The 21,938-nt window shown below is 41.5% G+C and overlaps 1 protein-coding gene and 1 non-coding gene across 2 annotated transcripts in view; both read right to left on the minus strand.

Moving 5' to 3' along the window:
* LOC148347717 (SH3 and multiple ankyrin repeat domains protein 1-like) overlaps window positions 1-21,938 on the minus strand; it is an 82,132-nt gene that overhangs the window by 14,491 nt on the left and 45,703 nt on the right. The window contains exons 14-17 of the mRNA XM_088324199.1: window positions 20,767-20,880; window positions 18,871-18,949; window positions 1,078-1,160; window positions 887-1,011 (exon numbers count right to left, since the gene is read on the minus strand). Of these exons, the coding sequence (XP_088180325.1) occupies window positions 887-1,011; window positions 1,078-1,160; window positions 18,871-18,949; window positions 20,767-20,880 (401 nt within the window). The remainder of the gene's footprint in view (window positions 1-886; window positions 1,012-1,077; window positions 1,161-18,870; window positions 18,950-20,766; window positions 20,881-21,938) is intronic.
* Window positions 1,515-1,710, minus strand: LOC148347718 (U2 spliceosomal RNA). Its single transcript, XR_015848188.1, has one exon. It is a non-coding gene; the product is annotated as a U2 spliceosomal RNA (small nuclear RNA).

Raw genomic sequence — 21,938 nt, forward strand, 5'->3', positions numbered from 1 at the left:
CTCTGCGCTCATCAAATTTGGAATGTTACCGATGAAATTTGCATAAGAACAATTGTATCTCCGAGCCATATGTACTTATGAAAAAAGCCATGTATGGCTCGCGAGCATAGACATTAGTGTTGCAATGATTGTTGGGGCGGCAGTAGCTCAGGAGGTATAGCACTCGTCTTTGGATCAAGAGATCGCAGTTCGAATCCCAGCTCCTCCGTGTTACACGTCAAAGTGTCCTTGGGTAAGACACTGAACGCCTAATGCCCCCAATAAGCAAGTTGTTCCGTGGATTCATCAAAAAGTGTCTGAACACTGAACACAGATTATATAGTGAGCTTTTATATAAAGGAATCTTTAGCGTTGTACAGCCAAAACAAGTTTTTTTTTGTGTGACACCATGACTGTAAATTGTATTGAAAACGTGCCCTACATATTCTGAAAAGTACTGCATTGCAATTTAGCTTTGGTTTGGCTATGCGTGTATCTGAACAGGATTAGTTGCTCAAGTTTTGAACGAGATGGAGAAAATTTGCATCCAATTAAATTTGTCTCTGAGCCATAGGTACTCATAGAAAGAGCCATATCTGGCTCCCGAGCCATAGGTTCCCGACCCCTGGTATATCATATATGAAGGAATAGGTACAGTGACTAAGACGTCAGAATATGATGTCCAGGGATGAGACGGCGTTGTTCATATTGACGGGCCATTAATAACAATAATGTAAAATGGTCTTGCGGACCATATATGATTACACGGCGGGCCGGATGTGGCCCGCGGGCCGGGAGTTTGACACATGTGGCTTGGAAAATGAACAGAGGTTTATTTTTTTGATGTATCTCTATTGACCGAGCACCGTGTCAAATGGATTTTAGAAATGACAAAAGTTGCGCACACCTCGATGAGGAAATCCCCCATCCTGAGGCCGGCCCTCCACGCCACGCCCCCCTCATCGACAGACTCCAGATATTGCAGTGCAGGGAACGCTGGCGTGGGAGTGAATTCCTCTATGGGAGTCTGAGCTGTTGAGGAAGAGACAAAATAGGTGAGTATAAACGATAGAAAGTCAGTGGCCGGAGGATGCTCACCTTTCGCTCCCCTGAGGACAAAACCGAACCCCTCGTTGTCTTTCTTCTGTAGGAGTGCTGTCTTCTCCTTAATGATGTAATCACTGTAAGGAGAGGAAAAGAACACAATGGAGTAATTTGACTTCTGTTGAAAGAGGAGAGTACCATAAATTCCGGACTATAGAGCGCACCTGATTATAAGCCGCACCCACCACATTTTAAGAGGAAACCCGATTTTGTACATACACAAGCCGCACCTGTATCTAAGCCGCATGCGCCCACATTGAAACTAAATGTGGGGGATTTTGTAGAGGTTTATTGTTCTGTATTCTTTATCAATTATCCTTCATCCGTTATCGGTCAAATCATAATACACTACAAAGCCAAGAGGCCGAGACACTTGCTCCCAGCCAAGAGGCTGAGTCAAGGTCCTAGCCACAGGGCCATGCAACGATCAGTGCGAATGCACCGATCCCGGAGGAACTGCAATACCGGGTTGATGCGTGGAGTGGACAGAGCAAGCTCTTATTCCATCTACCAATTGCAAAAATCAAATGTCCTTCATTGAAGCACACAGAGTTGTGACACAGTCACAAGATTAACCTGCACAATCCTAGAATGTCCTTCATTTAAGTCCACAGTCCAAAAATCACAGCCAGCAAAATGAACGGAAAATGATACCGGTACTTAAGGTTTGATGCAGACCTGCAGAGTCCGGGTCCCGTAGAAAGTAATCCAAGGAAAAAAGTGTATATTTCCAAAGGTAAGGGTGGGAAAAATACATCAGATGAACACATTTACTCACGCAACTCCTCTTTTTGAGACGTTACTTTTTACCCCCTCTTCTTTCCTTGTTTGTCCCTCACCTTTAGCGGTCCCCACTTAAACTCGGCACCCCGCGTTTGTTCCGCCCCTCATTTTTCGTTCACCCGTGCAAAACATATCAGAATAAGTGTCTAGAATAAATACAAATAAATACATTACAAAAATATACAGTTGCAAATACATATTATACATGGGTTACACATATTTACAAAGAAAGACGGTACACCGAGAGAGTTTTCAAAGCTTTAATAATAATAATATAGCTTTGACAGGGCAGTTAATGGTAGCAACACTCCAGCGCCGCTGGCGGCCGTTAGAAAGATTACATAAATTGGCCGCATCACTGAATAAGCCGCAGGGTTGAAAGTTAGGGGAAAAAGTAGCGGCTTATAGTCCGGAATTTACGGTATTTTCCTGACTACAGGTCACTGCTTTATTTTTGCGGCCTATACCAGTATCTGAAATAACGTCTGCATCTGCATCTTTTACGTCGGGCATACAACTTGCAAAACTTCTCCGCCTGGGTGGCTGTTTTTTCTCTTGAAAAAGTTGTCAAACAAAAACCAAAGATTTTTTTTCAAATCAAACGTTTGCTTCATTCCGATTTCAAAATGTTCGTTCGGTTTGGAAATTTCGGGACTTCGGTTCATTTGGCAATTTGCATACTCGGCAGCCAATCAAAAGATAAGTCAAGCCAAGTCGCATTTATTTGTATAGCCCTTAATCACAAAAATGTCTTAAAGAAATGCACAGGATTACAATGACACCATTGCCTGATCTTAAACCAACATGCGGGCAAGGAAAAACTCAAAACCTCAGTGTGAGGAAAAAAGAAACCTTGAGAAGGAGCCTCACATGTGGTAATCCCCCTTCCAGGATGACCAGGGTGGAATAAGCCTGCATCGAATAACTTTGTGCTTCCGGACTTTTCCGAGCATCATAAGGTTGTGCATTTGCACATCATTTATAGCTCAGGAGGTAGAGCGCTTGTCTTGGGATCAAGAGATCACAGGTTCGAATCCCGGCTACTCCGTGTTTAATGTCAAAGTGTCCTTGGGCAAGACACTGAATCCCTAATGCCCCCAATAAGCAGGTCGGCGCCTTGCATGGCTGCATGGCCACTATTGGTGTGTATGTGTGAATGGGTAAGTGTGAAGCACATTGTAAAGCGCTTTGAGAGGTCTTCATTGACTTGAAAAGCGCTATATAAATTCAGATTCAGATTCAGTCTCGCACACGTGTATACAGAACGAAATGTCGATACATCTGACCCGCACAGTTTCCTTGAATGTACAGATATAAATAAAATGTTGTATTGAGTTGGAGTATTGAAGTACTAATAATATACTAAATAATTATAGCTATGTATAGTATTATACAGTAGTGCAAAGAGTGCAAGAGGAGCAGCTAACCAGATGTGCAAAATGGGCAGTCAGGTAAACAAGTCACTATACAATAACAATAACACTGGAGTACGATAGCGCAGAGGAGAACAGATGTGCAAAGGAGTGGCTAGGTAAAAGAGAACTGCCAGTAGTGCAAAAAACAAAACAAACAGATGTACAGATTAGCAGCTGTATGCAGACCATTTATCATTTACCATCATTTTGCAAAGTAGACGCATAGAGAACACAAGAAAATGGATAATCAAGCCAAAACCTCAGCCCCAGAGGAAAGATTCAAAAGAAGCTAACAAAACATATGATGCTACATAAGGTAAACGTACATTAAAAGCATCGTGGAAAGAGGAGTTCACGTGGCTTGTAGCAGCCGACGCAACGCAAACATTGCACGAATGAAGATGAGTCAATACAGGTACATAGTGATGGCAGATGGAAAACAGCGATTTTGTATTCATGCAATGAATGTTATAAGTAGATTTATAATCAACTTAATTTTAAAGTCTTTAAAGTCATTTTTCTTATTGTTTGTGGTCACCCTGGCTCAGGAGGTAATGCAAATTCTTACTTTTGATGAATTACTTTGCTGTAATTTTGAACTTTACTATTATCTTTCAGGACCAGAACAGAGACAGGACCCACTTGCGTACGTTTCTCTCAGTTTTATTGGGAAGAGGGGAAAGGATTGCACACACGATCTGGTCGCGGGGAGCAGGTCGCTCGGAACGCGGAAGTGGCACTTCCGTGGCGAGCAATGGCGGTGTCAGGGGGGTGGAAAAACAGGTCAGTAGCCGGGACAGGAGAGCATGTTGTTTATTCTTAGAACAAATGTTCTTTTTTTTTTAAGTTTGAAGCCTGAAATGAGGCAAAATGACAAAGTTCTTGGGCGGCCAGTACACTGACTGTAGGGCTTGTAGTCCAGTGTGGTTTGTGTATGTAGAACAGGGTTGGGTAGGGTTACTTTAACTGGATTACTTTCAATTACTTTTGGATTACTCCGATACTAAATATTCTAATAAAAGACAAAAGAAACTAAATATGAATAAAATGACTCAATTTTGCGCAGGCTTGGGGAGTAACGGAATACATGGAACGGCAAAAATGATGTTGGCACGCTGTTTGGATTTATTTTCATTTTGTTTCTGTCGCATTTTATGTTCGTTTTGCCGGAGATCAAAGAGATCAAAGCCAGGGGAGAAAGCTTACCACGTCTTATGAGTCATAATTTTATTCATATTTACTTTCTTTTGTCTTTTATTAGCATATTTGGTATTGGAGTCATCCAAAAGTAATTAAAAGTAATCAAGTTAAAGTAACCCTACCCAGCCCTGATGTAGAACACGTTTTTTTTTCCTTATAATGGGTGAGCCTAATAGACCAGAATTTAACAGCAATGTTGTATTTTTGAAGGGGTGAAAACGGTTGAACTGCATCCCATAATGGAACTGCACTACAGGGAAATAAACACAACGAGAGTGAGTGGCACAATGGAAAGAAAGTAGAACAAGATGCCAATCCATAGTAATATACTGTACGCGCTTGCTTAGAAATGCACTAAATAGGCGCATTAGAGTTCACGGCTTCCGGCTACCTCAGCCACTGCACGACCAGTCATACATACGTGACAATCGAGATGACGTACCAGTGGAGATTGGACATCGTCCTCTCCCTTTTCAAGGCTACAGTAAGACTGGAGAGAGAGCTTTCAATGCTACAATCTTAAATCACGCAATTTTTATTTTTTATTGGAGTTGGTTGAACTCTAGTCTGGCTGGTTTATTTCCTGGTATTAGAGAATCTCGGTCTTTGAGTTTCTGAACACTGCAGGATTTAAAAGAAAAACTGTAAGAGAAATTATGGTATGTGCCTTATATAATATAGTCTATACTCTAATACCCAATATATACTTTTATACTCTTATATCTTTAAACATTTATGTTTCTATAGTGCTCAATAAGTGTGGTTTTACGATTTCACAAACACCTTCAAGGTTGGGAGACTAAGTTCTCAGGCACCAAGGGATGTGCCTCTGATTAAAAAGTTACAACTTGAAGGCCACTATTAGGCCTGCTAGCTGGCTAATCAAGATGGCCTTGACCCTCCCACTTTCCAAGCCGCTGGAAAGCTTGCTTTTCTTTTCACAGAGACGCTTTGTGTTTAAAAAGTTTCACTATTCTTGTTACTCATTTATTATACCCGCACGCCATCTAGCGACCAACATTATACGCTGCATTTAAATATGTGATTCCTGTCTAAACCAATCAGATTCATTTCCTGTGTTCATTTAAACTGGTGGTTCCCGAACTGGGCGGTACCAAACTGATTAAGCGCGAAAAGTGAGGGAATACTGTATCTGTAAAAAGACTAGGAATTCACCAATATCAAAATTGTTGGTCGGAAATCATAAAATGCTCGGTAGAAGAAAAAAAAAAGAATTTAAATACTTATTTTACACTGAGTTGGTAAATATGTATAATATAAAACTCAGTTTTATTTCTAGATTTTGAGTCTTTCATTTATTAAATTCTAATAACAAAAAGAGGCATTTAAGTGCTTTAAAAATCCTGCAGTAGTTGTGTTTTTTTTGTTTTTGTTTTTTTTTGTTTCATTAATCCTCCAGAAAGAACCAACTTTTCTCACTTTGACAAAGGAACCGATAATTGGTAACTGCACCTATACATTCTCTATTACACTTGCCACATGTGCGTTCCCTTCTCAAGGTTTCTTCATTTTCCTCATGCGGAGGTTTTTGAGTTTTTCCTTGCCCTCATATAGGTTTTAGATTAGGGGATGGTGTAATGGTAGTCTGTGATTTGCAATAATCTGTGGTCTGTGCAGCCCTTTGAGACTCCTTGTGATTAATGGCGTCACAAATAATGATAACTTGACTTGAGGTTTTTGAGTTTTTCCTTGCCGTTATGTAGGTTTTAGATCAGGGATGGTGTCATAATAGTCTGTAGTTTGCAATCATCTGTGGTCTGTGCAAAGTTTACATAGAATTGTTTCAAATCACACTTGTGACTTAATATTTAGATGAAAATGCAAAAATCACTGTGGGAGAAAATGTACCGTTTCCTTTGTAATCAGCTAGCCCTCCCACAAACATCGACTTTGAATCCTTGACGGAAATACTTTTTTGATGAGCCCCAAAATCCACACAAGAAGCCACAAGTCAAGCGCCCAAACCGATCCCTCCCGAGGTCTGTCCCGGTGCCTATCTTCTTCGCCGACGCTCGGCCGCCTCGCCGCCATCTGCTCCTCACACCTCATTCCTTTTTCTCTCACCCTGTCCCCCATCATGCCGTTCTCTTCTCCGAAAGTTCAGCGTAATACGTAGTGGGCGGACCAAAGGGGTTCTATGTGAAGCGGTGGAACGTCTGTCCTGCAGGTGTCTCTTGCTTACCTATTAAACCGCTTACAATACAACTTTAAAATCATAAAAGAGAAAAAGGCTTTGAATGTTTTTGTGGAACCTTTCTATCATTTTATAGTCTCCAAGCAAAATTGCCTGACTTTGCCGGGCCAAAAGATTGGATTCGGCTGCTTGGAGTGGTCGGTGTTCGGGAGCAGCAGCACCCAATTTGGCTGCCAGAGACACCAAAAAAGAAGACTACAATAAAGTATCTGTTTATCGATTTTGTTGGTATTTATTGGGGGTGATTTGAAATGAAAGCTAGCTGAAACCACTTAAAGTACAACTGTGTGAATTTTCACGAAAGTCGGTTTAGCCGTTTTGGAGCCTAGTATAAGCACACACACACATATAAGGATTTAGAAAGTAATTAAGATAGATAGATTAGATTGGATGGATTAGTTACTTGAGAAAACATTATTCAGTAACCACCGGGCTACGGACCGGGCCGTGGGGTGTTTAGTACTGGGCCGCACAGAAAGAACAACACGTTGCCTTATTTTGTGCTTATGCCTTATTTCTTCATGTACACACGCATGTTTTTTTACCCAATGACCTCAAAATTTGGGGGTGCATTGTACATAAGGTTTTACAGTAGTATATCAACGTATTGAGCAATTATTGATTGACAAATATCGCCGACCAAATTTATTAAGCATTGGATGCAACAGGAATCAAACCCGGATAACGGCGTTGGGAGCGCAGAATCCTTATTACTAGACCACTAGGATTGTATATGACATAGGAAAGGGCATTCCATTTTATCTCATCATCACTCTATTTTTACTTAAAGTGCCATGTTGTACGACGTATTAATGTCAAATGGTTTGCATTCATATAGTCAAAGTCAAAGTTAGTTTTACTGTCAATTCTGCAGCATAAACAGAGAATTGAAATTGCGTTTCTATTATTACACCATCCCCTGATCTGAAACCAACATGAGGGCAAGGAAAAACTCAAAAAACTCAACATGAGGAAAATGAAGAAACCTTGAGAAGGGACCGCACATGTGGTATCCCTTTCAGGATTACGAGGAATAAATAGAAGATTAGCTGGAGAGCAACGAGCCGCAGCATACACGTGCGCCGCCATTTTGCTTTCCCCCCCACATAAGACACATAGGTAGCCAGTATGACATAGAGCGCTTTATGAAACATTATGAGAGAGAATCAAGCCAAAACAACGTTGTACAACAAGGTACTGTGAGTAAAAAGGGGCAATGCTAATCCTCTCTGGTACTGTGAGTAAAAGTACTATGATGAAGTTAACATCCAATGCCTTTTCCCGTGTTATATAGATTTAGGGTGATTTTACAGTGGATTTGGGTTTATTAATAGTATTATCATTGTTATTGTTACTAATGTTATTATCAGGCCAGGCTGTGAGAATAATGTATGCCTTTAAAGCGGTCTGTGGTAAGGAAAATATGGCGGACCAATCGTCTAAAAGATGTCTAAAAGACGTTTAAAATGTCTTCTAATTTGTCGCCCACAGGACTAAAAGTGAACGTTGCTTAGTCGTCTAAATTCAAACTAAATTTCTCATGTCTATGTTTATCTACCATGCAATGCAATGTGTTTATGGTCGAAATCGGTCTCAAAGTAAAGATTTTTAGACTTCTAAGTTTAGACTAGACGTCCAATAGACGTCCATTTTTGTATGCAATGGCTGTGTAATCGACCGCTGAGTATGAAGTGGCACTAAACGGACCGACAACTGCACACCACGAGCGATGCATTTGATGGATGTCCGAAACACAAGTATTGGACGGAGCGGTGTTAAAAATTCAGTATGCACATAGGTGGTATTACACAAAGCACATTAAAGCACACGCAGGCAATCCTCCTGCAACACACACCATCAATTATACAGCGAGTCTTAAAAGAGAGTGGTATAAATAGCCTCAATGACTGAGAATCTGCTTGAAGGAAAATAATGAGTCAAAGAGAATGCAATACACCCACATTGTCCGACTGAAATGCATTTAAAACGCCTTTGACGCACACGGACACACACGTATTTCACGGGAAACGACGCGCACAAGGATGACACACGAAACCAAGGTTTAGAAAATGGACACTTAGCCCGTCGGTAGCAATGCTCTACCTCTCCCCTCTCTCCATTGTCCTCTCCTCACATCCATAGCCAGCCAATGAAGGAGGAAACAGCCGCTACCTGTAAATGAACCACACGCTCCCGTTTCCGAGGCCCAGTGAATGCCACGGAGAGGAGAAGGAGAGAGAGCGATCTCTCTCGGCGCATCCCCCCATTTGCCGTCTCACCCCCTCATACTCATCCCTCCTCCTCCCGCATCCCTAGCGCGTCGCACTGCTCCCTCCCATCCGCCAGAGGGAGAACTCAGACGATTGGAGTCTTCCCCATTGAATTTTGGGAGACCTTAATGTATGGACAGTCTAAGGCAGGGGTGTCAAACTCATTTTAACTCGGGGGCCACGAGATAGAACAAACATTCTCTCAGGGGCCGGACTAATGAGGAAGGAAGAATGAAATGGAAAGATGGACAGAAAGAAACAAAGAAAGAAAGAGAGAAGGAAATGGAGAAAGAAAGAGAAAGAGAGAAAGAAATAAATAAAAGGAAAGATGGGATAAAGAAGGAAAGAAAGAAAGAAAACAAAGAAAGAAAGATTAGTAGATTGAGGAGAAAGAAAAAAGAGAGAACGAAATAAGAGAAAGAGAGGGAGAGGAAAAAGAAAGAGGGTGGGACAAATAAAAAAGAGAAAGGGAGAAAGAAAGAGAGGTAAAAAAGAGAGAGCGATATGAGAAACAAAAGAGAAAAAATAAATTGTGAAACAGGGGGAAAGAAAGAGAGAAAAAGAAATCCAAACAGAAATAGAAAGAGAGAAAGAGAAGGGGAGAAAGAGGGGGGATGCAAGAGAGAGAGAGAAAAGGAAAAAAAGAAAGAAAACAAAGAAAGAAAGATTAGTAGATTGAGGAGAAAGAAAAAAGAGAGAACGAAATAAGAGAAAGAGAGGGAGAGGAAAAAGAGAGAGGGTGGGACAAATAAAAAAGAGAAAGGGAGAAAGAAAGAGAGAGAGGTAAAAAAGAGAGAGCGATATGAGAAACAAAAGAGAAAAAATAAATTGTGAAACAGGGGGAAAGAAAGAGAGAAAAAGAAATCCAAACAGAAATAGAAAGAGAGAAAGAGAAGGGGAGAAAGAGGGGGATGCAAGAGAGAGAGAGAAAGGGAAAAAAAGAGAGAGCCAAAGAAAGTAAAAAGACACAGAGAGAAAAAGGGAAGAAGAGGAACAAAGAAAAAAAAAGAGAGAAAGAGCGAGTGAAAGAGCAAAAGATAGAAGGTGAGAGAAAAAGTTAGGACGAGAGATAGAGTGAAAGAGAGAGAGAGAGAGAAAGAAAGAAATACAAGTACAGCGTTTGTGAGAGGCGCCTGGCTTTGGCAACATCAAGTGGACATATTTCAACCTGCAGCTCGTTTTTCTCTTGCGCTTCCCTCAGCGTTGTCTCGCGGGCCGGATACAATCCCTTAGCGGGCCTGATTTGGCCCGCGGGCCGGCAGTTTGACACCTGTGGTCTAAGGCAAGGGTAGAGAACCTATGGCTCGGGAGCCATATATGGCTCTTTTCATGAGTACGTATGGCTCCGAAATAAAATGTAACTATTGTAAAATCCGGACTATAGAGCGCACCTGATTATAAGCCGCATCCACCACTTTTAAGTGATTTGCCACTTTTGTACTTACACAAGCCGCACCTCTGTACAAGCCGCGTGCGCACGCATTAAAACTTGTGACACAACCCAGACCAAGTTGAAAGTGCCACGATTGTTTTTTGTTTTTTTTGGTTTGAACAAATTTATTGACACTAATAACAGCAAACAAACAATGTGAGGTTTGGACAACCCCCCTCTCGACAATCTTAACAGCAATCAAGCATATTCACAATTTCCTTATGTCTGACAATTTTTTTTTTTAACTACCTGTAAATAAATAGTAGACAATCTTGGAACCACAATCGGCATCATGAATGGAAAATGATACCCGTAATTAACGTATGATGCAGACTTGTAAAGTCCGGGCTCCGTTGAAAGCAATCCAAGGAAACAAAATGTATATTTCCAAAGTTAAGGGTGGGAAAATATATATATCTACTATTGTCCGCTGCGACAACAGACAGATCTACCGGTAACTCAGCTTTACCCCACTTCCCATTAGCCCGCGTTTGCTCCGCCCCTTCTTTTTGATTCACTCGTAGAACACATAACAGAATAAATCTCTAAAATAAATACATTACAAAAATATACAGTTGCAAATACATATTATACATGGTTACACATATTTACGAAGAAAGACGGTACACCGAGAGAGTTTTCAAAGCTTTAATAATAATATTATAACTTTCATCCCAAACCGTGCCTGTGAAGGGTAGCAAAACGCTACTAGCAACATGCTCGCAACACAGTAAACGGGTCTGTTAAAAACACATACCGTACATGTAGAAATCACGGTAGATCATCCTCAACTTCCTCCCCATAACTATCGCCATCAAGGGCGTCTTCTTCGTTATCGGAACGTACCTTTCCTCTACAGCACAGGTGTCAAACTACCGGCCGTGGGCCAAATCCGGCCCGCTAAGGGATTGAATCCGGCCCGCGAGACAAAGCTGAGGGAAGCGCAAGAGAAAAACGAGCTGCAGGTTAAAATATCTCCACTTGATTTTGCCAAAGCCAGGCGCCTCTCACAAACGCTGCACTTGTATTTCTTTCTTTCTCTCTCTCTCTTCCACTCTCTCTCTCGTCCTCCCTTTTTATCTCACCTTCAATCTCTCTCTCTTTCACTCGCTCTGTCTCTCTTTTTCTTTCTTTGTTCCTCTTTTTCTATCTATGTCTTTTTACCTTCTTTGGCTCTCCCTTCCTTTTTTTCATTTTCTCTGTCTTTTCTCTTTCTCCCCTTCTCTCTTTCTCTCCTTCTCTCTATTCCTGTTTGGATTTCTTTTTCTCTCTCTTTCTTTCCCCCTCTTTCACTATTTCTCTTTTTATCTCTTTTGTTTAACATTCTCTGTCTCTCGCTCTCCTTTATCTCTCTCTCTCGCTTTCTCCCTTTCTTTGTCCCACCCTCCCTCTTGTTCTCTCCCTCTTTCTCTTATTTCTTTCTCTCTTTTTCTTTCTCCTCAATCTACTAGTCTTTTTTTCTTTCCTTCTCTTTTTCTTTCTTTCGTTGTTTCTTTTCATCTTTGTTTCTGTCTGTCTTTCTATCTTTCCATATTTCTTTTCATTCTTCCTTTTTTCTTTCTTTCCCTTTCATTCTTCCTACCTCATTAGTCCGGCCCCTGAGAGAATGTTTGTTCTATCCAGTGGCCCCAGAGTTAAAATAAGTTTGACACCCCTGCTCTACAGACAATGTATGCATAAACTTAGAGGTTACAGTCTTTCTTGGCGCACATATTCTACTGGTCTTAATCTTACCTTTTATACTCCAGCGCCGCTGGTGGCCGTTTGAAAAATTGCATAAATTGGCTGCTTCACTGAATAAGCCGCAGGGCTGAACATTTGGGAAAAAAGTAGCGGCTTATAGTCCAGAATTTACGGTATCGCACATCTCTTTGTGGCATTACAAAGTCAAGTGATTTCATCCCGATTTTGGTCCATATAAAACCGAAGCAACTTAATGCAGAAGTTCGATGAGAGACCATTTAAACTGATAAATAAAAACGCTGGCAAACGACTCTGATTGGGTGAGCAGTACAGGTGGGCGGATCCCTGCACACAGCGCAAGGCACTTCCTTCTCGCTCAGCGCAGTCTACACCGAAAGAGAATATGACGATATGCTTATCGTTTGCAGTCATTTGTGACATTTTTACAAAAGAACTTTGCATGCACATTGTTTTGAACCGTTATTATTCATGGAAAAAAAATGGCCTCAACACTCTTAACTAAAGGTGGACATTGTAAATGGCATATTTACATTGATTTGGGACACAGGATTTGGCATTATTATCATTTCATACATTTAATTAAATCATCAAATGACACACAGTGAAATAAAATGTGCTGAAGAATTAGTTTTTGTCTAGAGAGCGTGTTTGACAGTTTTTCAAATTTGTCTGAAAATATAAGATGTGGCTCTCTCAATTTATTTTTAAAACATTTTTTGCTTTTATGGCTCTTTGGGTCAAAAAGGTTCCTGACCCCTGGTCTAAGGCAGTGCATCTCAATTATTTTCTGTCACGCCCCACTGGACTAAGACTTCACACTGCAGGAAATGGGATTTTTTTTTTGCAGAGCTCCATTTTTAATTGCGATTTTTGAGTGACGTTCGATGTTTTTGAGGGATGGCTCACATCTGAAACTAACTGCAATCTCCTCTGTGAACGCCACACTTAATACGCTCGGTGTTTGTTTGCGGAAGTACTCATGGATGTTTACAACTAATATTAATGAAATGCAAAATCGGGATTTATCTCCATTGAATGCTTTCCGTGTTTTGATACGCCATGGTTGTTGATTTTTCGTCTCCCTCCCGCCTGGTTGAACACAGAATTATGACGTCTGTCGCCTATGGATGACGTGCAGGTTGCATGAATGAGTCTTGAGCGTTCACGCAGCAGTGGCATTCCAAAATATCAGGATTTGGGATCCCATATGAAAGAGGCCAGGGTCTCGTGTGAAAAAAAATGGATTTGTGCCATTCAGACGGACATCAACAGATCGGATACAGGTTGTGGTTGTTCAAAAGAATCAGGTTTCCCTGAAGTGTTACCATAGCCTCTCATACAGATATAAAAAAGCAGTAAATTGTAGATTAAATTTTCAGTTGCAGGAAGTCTTTCCCATTACCACTGGGAAACGCTACCTTAAATATTGGCATGGTCCCATATAAATGTCAATGATTAATACATAGGGCAGCACGGCGGCGCAGTGGTTAGCGCGTGTGCGGCACAGTTCTGAGATCATGAGATCGAACCACATGTGTGGGGTTTGCATGTTCTCCCCGTGTTTGCGTGGGTTTCCTTCGGGCACTCCGGTTTCCTCCCATATTCCAAAAACATGAATGTCGGGTTGTTTGGCCCGTCCAAATTGTCCCTAGGTGTGAATGAGCGAGCGAATTGTCTATCCCTGTGTGCACTGTGACTGGCTGGCAACCAGTTCAGGGTGTCCCCTGCCCACTGCCCAAAGATAGCTGGGATGGGCTCCAGCACCCCCGCGACCCTACTGAGGATGAGCGGTGCAGATAATGGATGGATGGATGGATGATTGATACATAATCCTTGCACTCGTAAACAATTTATAGTGCCCTGTTTGGGTGTAGAACGGTGGATGACGCTTAATAGGACAAGACCATACAAACTAATGCAAGCTGCTGTTAATCACGAAAGGGAGGAAATGCAATGGCAAAGTAAACCCGAGAGCAGTGTCGTGTACTATGAGAAACAAGCAATTCACCCAAAATTCAAAGCGTTTTCAACTCTTGAAACGCAAGCATTTTCAAAGATTTCAAGCCCCCGTACGAACCTTGATCATCCCTCCCAGTTAGAGGTACTTGGATATTAAAATATTTCACAAGGATGACCTTTTTAAAAAAAGATTGATAACCACCGAGGTCGAGGATAGCAATTGTTGACGGAATTTCAAATTGCCAATCTTGTCGTTCAAATAGTGTCCTGAATTATGTAGCAAGCCAAGACAATAGGCATGCTCCCGCATTGGAAATTCAGTTCACCCGCAGGATATCGAAAAAAAAAAATACTCAAAGTGCTTTCCCTAACAGCTCATGAGACAACGGAGGGGACAGAAAACCCGAGATTCGTACTCATCTGCGCTTGTGATAGCGAGGAATGGAGGGGAAAGGGTGATAATAACAAGAGAGGATGTGGAAATGTTGGATTTCTATTGCTGGTGAATCACAGATTGGATAACAGCTGATTCCCACCCTAGATTTGCACAAACGTGCACATGCCATTGCACACACACCTGCCAACTTTAGCATCAAAGCTTTTCATCACAAACACTTCCTCCAAGTTGCTCGGTGGAATCCTACTTCACATTCTCTCACAGTTTTTCCAATGAAGCACTACTCAAGAAGGATAAAAATACAGGTGGATTAAACATAGCAGTGTTTATTGACCTTTTCAAGCCAAAGCACTTCAGTATAATTCCTTATAATCCAAAACACCAGTAACATGTTTGTTTTAAAGCTTAAATTATCACCTTAATTGACAGTATAACGTTTTTCTTATCACTGTCATGTCCTGCACGGTTGTCATGGCACCCAACTGGCCCCGCCCCTTGACACCGGCTGAGACGCATTGAACTGATTGCTTGTGGAGTACTTAAACGCTCCTTATGGGACTGCCCGTTGCTATTGCTTTACCTTGTTGAAGACCTGTTCATGCATGTTTGATCTGAGTAATACCTAGTTTGTAATTTTGATTGCCTTTAAGCCTGTTTTGTTTTGTCTTTGGTCCGTTTTATTTCCTAATTAAAGTTACAGATCGTCTACGCTTATGCGTTCCGACTTCCTGCTTCCCGGTCCGTTTCCTGACAATCACCAAAGCTCAGGAGGTAACACAGTATTCATTTTGGTTAACAATTGTCTTGTTTTTTTGTGATTTAACTACAATCATAACCTGTTAGCCAAGTTTTACAATATTTTTGTCTTGTTCATTCTAAAAAAAAAAAAATAGCAAGCAAATACTTAAAATGAGCAAAATGTATTTGCAAGTAGAACCAAATATGTTTACATGTTTCTCACTTTTTCATTTTTCTTTTAAATAATTGTAATCAGCAAATTTATGTGCACGATATTATTTTCATGGAGCAATTTGAATAAATGATTAATTCAAAATACTGAGATCCTTCGGTTTTCCCGGTTAATGGGGACCAGAAACACCCGCAAAAAGTGAAAATCCGCGTTATAGTGTCGCACCTTTTTTGTTTGCCGCCTTCATTAGAACCGACTTGCAGACAGACAGACACAGACAAACACAGGCAGACACAGAGAGACAGGGCGAATTTAAACCCATGTATTTTAAATTACCGGTAGTTGATTTTTTTTCCAAGGAGGGGGCGCAACATAATCAAAGCCCTGCTGAATGAGAGTGCAAAAGCAAGAGCGAGAGCGATGCATGATTTAGGCGGCATGACAAAGGTGCGAGACATAGACTCTTTTCAGCGAGATGCAGAAGAACGCAGTGCAGGTGTCCGCTCACAATGCAGTATAAAAGACACTAGGATATGAATAGGCTAATCGGAAGCTTCCGAGGTCTAACGTCAAGAGGTGCTGGCCGATCTGCGTAAATCTTGGCTGCCCTGGACATTGGACAATCTTAATAAATTTATGTTTATTGTAGTCCATCTATTAAAGATTTTCAAGCTTAAAAATGGCAAATTTTTCCATTTCAATTTTATCTATTCATCCATCTACCCTGGTCATTTCCCTCGAAAGGGGTGACCGACAGCAAGACAATTACACACACAAAGAGAAAAGAAAAAAGGAGAAAGGAACAAAAAAAAAACACAAAAAAATGACCATGGCCAACCCAAATGCCCAAACACCCAAAAAGTTAAGCACCTCGGCACCCAAGTTGGTCATGCTTTCGTCCCTCCAAATGAAACGGGACACGAGAAAGCGGCCATTTTACTCCAGTCAGGATGACACGACACACTCTTCTCTTCAATAGCAGGGCCCGACAGCTTTCACTGGTTTACCCCCGCCGCGTCATAGAACGCGTCTAAACATCCCACTATCCTTTCACAACACCTCTCCACTCCTTTCTATCACCAACAAGAGCTCTAGCTTCCACTATATTCAGACCTCTTTCCTGCAGTGCACTCATGACACCATCCATCCACGTGAATCGCGGCCTTCCTCTTGGTCTCCTTCCATTTACTCCTGCTCTGTAGATCCTCTTCAACATTCGCTCCTCATCCATCCTCTCCATGTGTCCAAACCAACCGAGTACTCTCTCATCCACACGCTTGCTCAGTTCCACTACTACTCCAGTTCTGTCTCTCACAATTTCATTTCTCAATCCATCCAATCTTGTCGCTCTTAACATTCTCTTCAAACACTTCATCTCAAAAACATTTAATTTCCTTCTCAATTAATTTTGCACCACAATAAACCTTTTGGGGCAATGTTTTTCCTTGCCCCCTTGTAGGTTACAGCTCGGGGGATGTTGTAATGGTGTTCTGTGCAGCCCTTTGAAACTCTTTGTGATTAAGGCTAAATGAATAAATGTGGCTTGAATCAACAAGGAAAATGGCTGTCGGTCCTTTCGTGCAAGAGCCTGTCGAATCTCAGGACTAGCTTCCCTCACCAGGCAAACGCTTAGCCTGCTCATGACTCATCATCAGCACCATAATGTATTTACTCATAAAGACATATTCAGAGGCACACCAACTCCCAAGTAAAACATGTACTGCCTTATGTCAACAAGAGAAGAGCCTCATTATTAAGAACGGGAAAAGACATGGCTGTCTGCTTTCAATGTAAAAATGAAAACAGAGGAGACATAAAATGAGTCGGCATACAATGCTGTGAAAATGTATTTTTCTCCTTCCTGTATTTATAAATCACAAAAGGTTTAAGATCATTAAACCAATTTTAGTATAACACACAGGCAACCCAAGGAAATATAAAATGCAGTTTTAATTTTTTGATTCCACTTATTAAAATATCAAAACCTATGGCCCTATGGGAAAAAGGAATGGCCTCCTAAAGCTAATAGCAAGCTGGGGCACATTTGGCAGCAATAACAGAAATCAAACGTTTAGGATAATGTCATGATTGCCGATTAAGCGCAGCTGCGGCGGCTTAATTGGCGCCAACAGCCCGGACAGCTGATTGGCTGTCACTCTCCTTTAAAACCCCCGGCTTCCTCTTGGAAGCCGTCAGATCGTTACGTGAACTGTTGCCTTCAGCTCAGTAAGCCTTTTCGTCCGACTCTGTTCCTGTCCTGCTTTTTCTGTCTGATCTTTGTTGCCAACCTGTTTCCGGACCTGATTACGCCCCGTTCTGCATGCCTGTTACCTGACCTGTTTTGCCCAGTTACCTGCCGGCCTCCTGCTACCGACCTCGCTTACGAACTCAACACCGCCTTTGATCTCCAGCCCCGGCCAATAACTTACTATTCCTGCCTGTCTTCGATCCTCCTCGCTCGACACGGAAGTGCCACTTCTGCGTTCCCGCCACCTGCTAACCGTCCGTGTTCGTCGATCCGCGGATCGTGGAAGCAAGCCTTTCTCTCCCTCTTTTATCAATAAAAACTGAAAAAACGAGCGCTATTGGGTTCCGTCTCTGTTCCTGGACTGTGACAGAATCTGTATTCGAGTCTTTCAAAACACTGTGGAGGAATATTGGCCCACTCTTCTTCGCAAAATTGTTTGAAATCTGCTATATTCGAGGGTTTTTAACATAATCTGCCCATTTAAGGTGACACCACAACATCTTAATCTGAACATTGACCGTGTCACTCCAGAACCTTCATTTTGTTTTGATTTGGAGCTATTCAAGGAGGAATTTTTGGTTTCTTTCGGATCGTTGTCCTGCTGCACGATCCGAGAGCACTTGAATCTTGATTATTTGTTAGCAGGTCCCAAGAGGATACAATTGTTGCAAGAATACAAACCGCACATACATAATCTTCGGCTTCGTTAATGTCACGGTTGCCATGGCGCCCAATTGGCCCCGCCCCTGTGGCGCCCAATTGGCCCCACCCCTGTGGCGCCAGCTGCGGCTTGTTGTCAGATGTGCTTTCTGTCAATTTAAGCTCAGTGCTCTCATTTATCCTTTGTCAGCCCGTCAACAAACTTCTGCCCCGCAAGACGTGGGTTTCGACTCGGTCCTGTTTCTTGTAGGTATTCCCTGTCCGGTATTGTTCCTGTTTATTTTGTCCTGTTTAATTTTGGTTTCCAGTTTTGTTTCTGTCTAGTTTCTCCTGTTTATTTTCGATATCCCGATTCATTATCTATCCTGTCCGTCCCGTCCTGTCCGGTATCGACCCCATCTGTCCGATCTCAACTCGGGCAATTGGAATCGATCTCGTCGGTCTCTGGCTCCCTGTCTTTCCACGCCAGACCGCTGCCTAACATGCATGACTCCCCATTTCCCGTAAAATAAAAGGCTTGTGTGAGAACGTCACGCGCTTGGGTCCTGATCCTGTTATGGTTCAGAAACTGAAGACATCGGAGGTGGAATTTACCTGGGGCCGTCGTTGCCGTCGTAGGCGCCGACCGTCACGTTACGGAAAAGCTTCCTTTTGGCTTTCCCGCTCCTCGTTTCTGCAAGGCACAAAAGTGGCCCGCGTTTACGTTTGGATGACACGATGACACCGTTCGTGCATAATCAGATCCATTCCTCGGCGCGGCTTTCCAGAATGTCGATGTGATTCTAACGTGTGACCATCATTACAGTCACTTAAAGGATAACTCCACCCAGAGGGACCATATAACCTATATTAGCCACCCATAGAATCTAATTATTGTGCATGAAGTACTTTAAGCCTCTGACAAGGGGATGTAGAATTGTCTTCAGGGCTAAAACAACCATTTTAATATGCAATGAATCTGATGATTCTGAGTGCCAGTCAACGAATCAGATATAAATTGTATAAACATTTAAAAATGATTATAATTCGGTCACCGGTTTAGCTTATAGAGTGATGGAAAATGGGCAAAATGGTAAGAATTATTATCCTAGAGCAGGGGTGTCAAAGAGGCGGCCCGCGGGCCAGATTGGGCCCGCTAAGGGATTGAATCCAGCCCGCGAGGGAAGCGCTGAGGGAAGCGCAAGAGAAAAACGAGCTGCCGGTTGAAATATGTCCACTTGATGTTGCCAAAGCCAGGTGCCTCTCACAATTGCTATACTCGTGTATCTCTCTCTGTCTTTTTACCTTATTTTGCTCTCTCTCTCTTCTACCCCTTTTCTCCTACTCTCTATCGCTCTTTGTCTCTATCGCTCTCTCTATCTCTCCTTTAACTTTCTCTATCTTTTTACCTTATTTTGCTCTCTCTCTCTCTCTCTCTCCCTCTTTTCTTTCTCTCTTTCTTTCTCTCTCTCTCTCTCTCTTACTTTGTTTCTCTTTGTCTCTTTCTCTCTCTGTGTCTTTTTCCCTTCTTTTGCTCTCTTCTTTTTTCCTTTTCTGTCTTTTTTCTCTCTCTCTCTACCTCTCCCTTGCTTTCCCCTTCTCTCTTTCTTTCTTTGTATTTTTATTTGGATTTTTTTCTATCTCACTCTTTTCTCTGTCTTTCTACCTTATTTTGCTGTCTCTCTCCCTCCCTCTCTTTCTCCCCTTTTCTCTTACTCTCTATTTCTCTTTCGCTCTCTCTCTTTGTTCCTCTCTGTCTTTCTTTCTGTGTTTTTTTACCTTCTCTCTCTCTCTCTCTCACTCTCACTCACTCTCACTCACTCTGTCTCTCTCACTCACTCTCACTCACTCTCACTCTTACTCTTACTCTCACTCTCACTCTCTCTCTTACTCTCTCTCTCTTACTCTTTCTTCCTTTCTCTGTCCAACACTCTGTCTTTCTCTCTCTGTGTCTTTCTATATAATCTGCTAGTCTGGCCCCCGAGAGAATGTTCTATCATGTGGCCCCCAGAGTTAAAAATGAGTTTGACACCCCTGTGTTAGAGAGACTAAATTAGCACAGACATTCATTTATTGTTTTGTTTTTTTCAAGCTATTGGTCAGATAATAATTTGTTAAATTAATACATAAATGTCTTCCTTTGGTATGAATTTTTGAAAAGACAAGAGAGTCACCAAATTGAGGTCTTGATCCAACAAAATTGGAACAGAATATTTATTGTTGTTCAATTAATAACTGCAAAATAATTTGCCATTTTTGTCGATTCTGGATGACTTATTACATCTCTACTTGTCTTCACAGAAGACCATTTTGTTTAAACTGGACATGAAAATCACCACCATTTTTCTTCTTATTCTAAGAGTACTAATCATTTATCTTTTCCCCTTCAAAATCTTTCCTTTGCAGTCCCCCCTGCTGTGCTTTTGCAATGTTTGTGCTTTCTGCCCAGTTTTAGATTTTCTTCTCCAGTTGCCAGGCAGCTACAAAGTTATTGGAGTTTGCACATCTTACCTGCTCGATTGTCCTTGTTGACGGGGGCCACTTCTTCCACACAGTCTGAGGGGAACCATCCGGTGCGACCCTTCACCGTCCCTTCCCAGTATCCTCCCTCGCCAACACTTAACACTGCCAAAGGACATTATACAACACATTAGGTAGGCGATGACCAATGTTCCCTCTAATTGTCCAGGGGTCTGAGCGTTCACACAAAGTCGGTCAGCAACGCTTGAAACAACAGTGAGCAACGGCAATCCTAAGTGTGGAAACTAAGTCATTGTCAAAACTTGACATCACGTTACATTTTGCTGTGTTTCCCGGCAATGCAAAATTTTTTTTCTCTTTTGAATGAATTGTCTCATGTACTATTGCAAAGATTGTACGGCCTACAAACGTCGTTTGTTCTTACAATTCTTTCACAAGATATCCCTTTCTTTTTTTTTCCCGGATATATTTTGTCGCATAATATTAACATTTTTGGGGGCTTATTTAGTCGGTTGCAAGATACAGAACTGTACTTAATTACATTTTTTAGTGGAAGTACAATGTTGGCAACAAGATTCACTTGATATAATTGCAAATTATTTGAATGCAACACCAACTTTTTCTTCTTTTTTCCGTGTTTTTTTTTTTTAATTCCTTTAAAAAAAATCTCATTGTGTTTTTGTTTTCCGAGCTGTTACTTTTTTCTTTTTGTTCTCTATTTACTTTTTTTCCTACATTTCTTTCTTTTCTTTTTTCTGGCTTTTTTCTAAACTTTCCTTCTTTTTTTCTCTTCCTTTTGTTTCTTTTTTTCACAGTTTTTCACTCCTTTTTCATTTTGTTATTTTTTTCTTTTTTGTTCTATTACCCCATTCCTTTAAGTCATTTTGTGCTTAATTTTACATGATATTTGGTCATGTTGGGATTAAAAAAGCAAAAACAACCTGAAGAGCCGTTTAGGACCCGAAAGAGCCGGTTCCTTTTAGTGAGCCAAGCCGAAGAAGCCGGTTCTCGACAAACTCTACTAACTTTACTCAACTTCGTTCTACTTCGACTCGACTTCAAAATACCGCATTTAGGACACAACGTCAGGGAAACCCGTGTATTTTTACCTTCATGCACTGTAACTTTGACTTAAGTCAATTCTTAATTAGTAGTTTTGAGCCCTCATTTTTGTGCGCTGGCTAGATTTTCTTGTGCGCTGA

This window comes from Urocampus carinirostris, chromosome 19 (assembly GCF_059441175.1).
Source record: "Urocampus carinirostris isolate Australia breed hairy pipefish chromosome 19, RoL_Ucar_1.0, whole genome shotgun sequence".
NCBI classification, from domain to species: Eukaryota; Metazoa; Chordata; class Actinopteri; order Syngnathiformes; family Syngnathidae; genus Urocampus; species Urocampus carinirostris.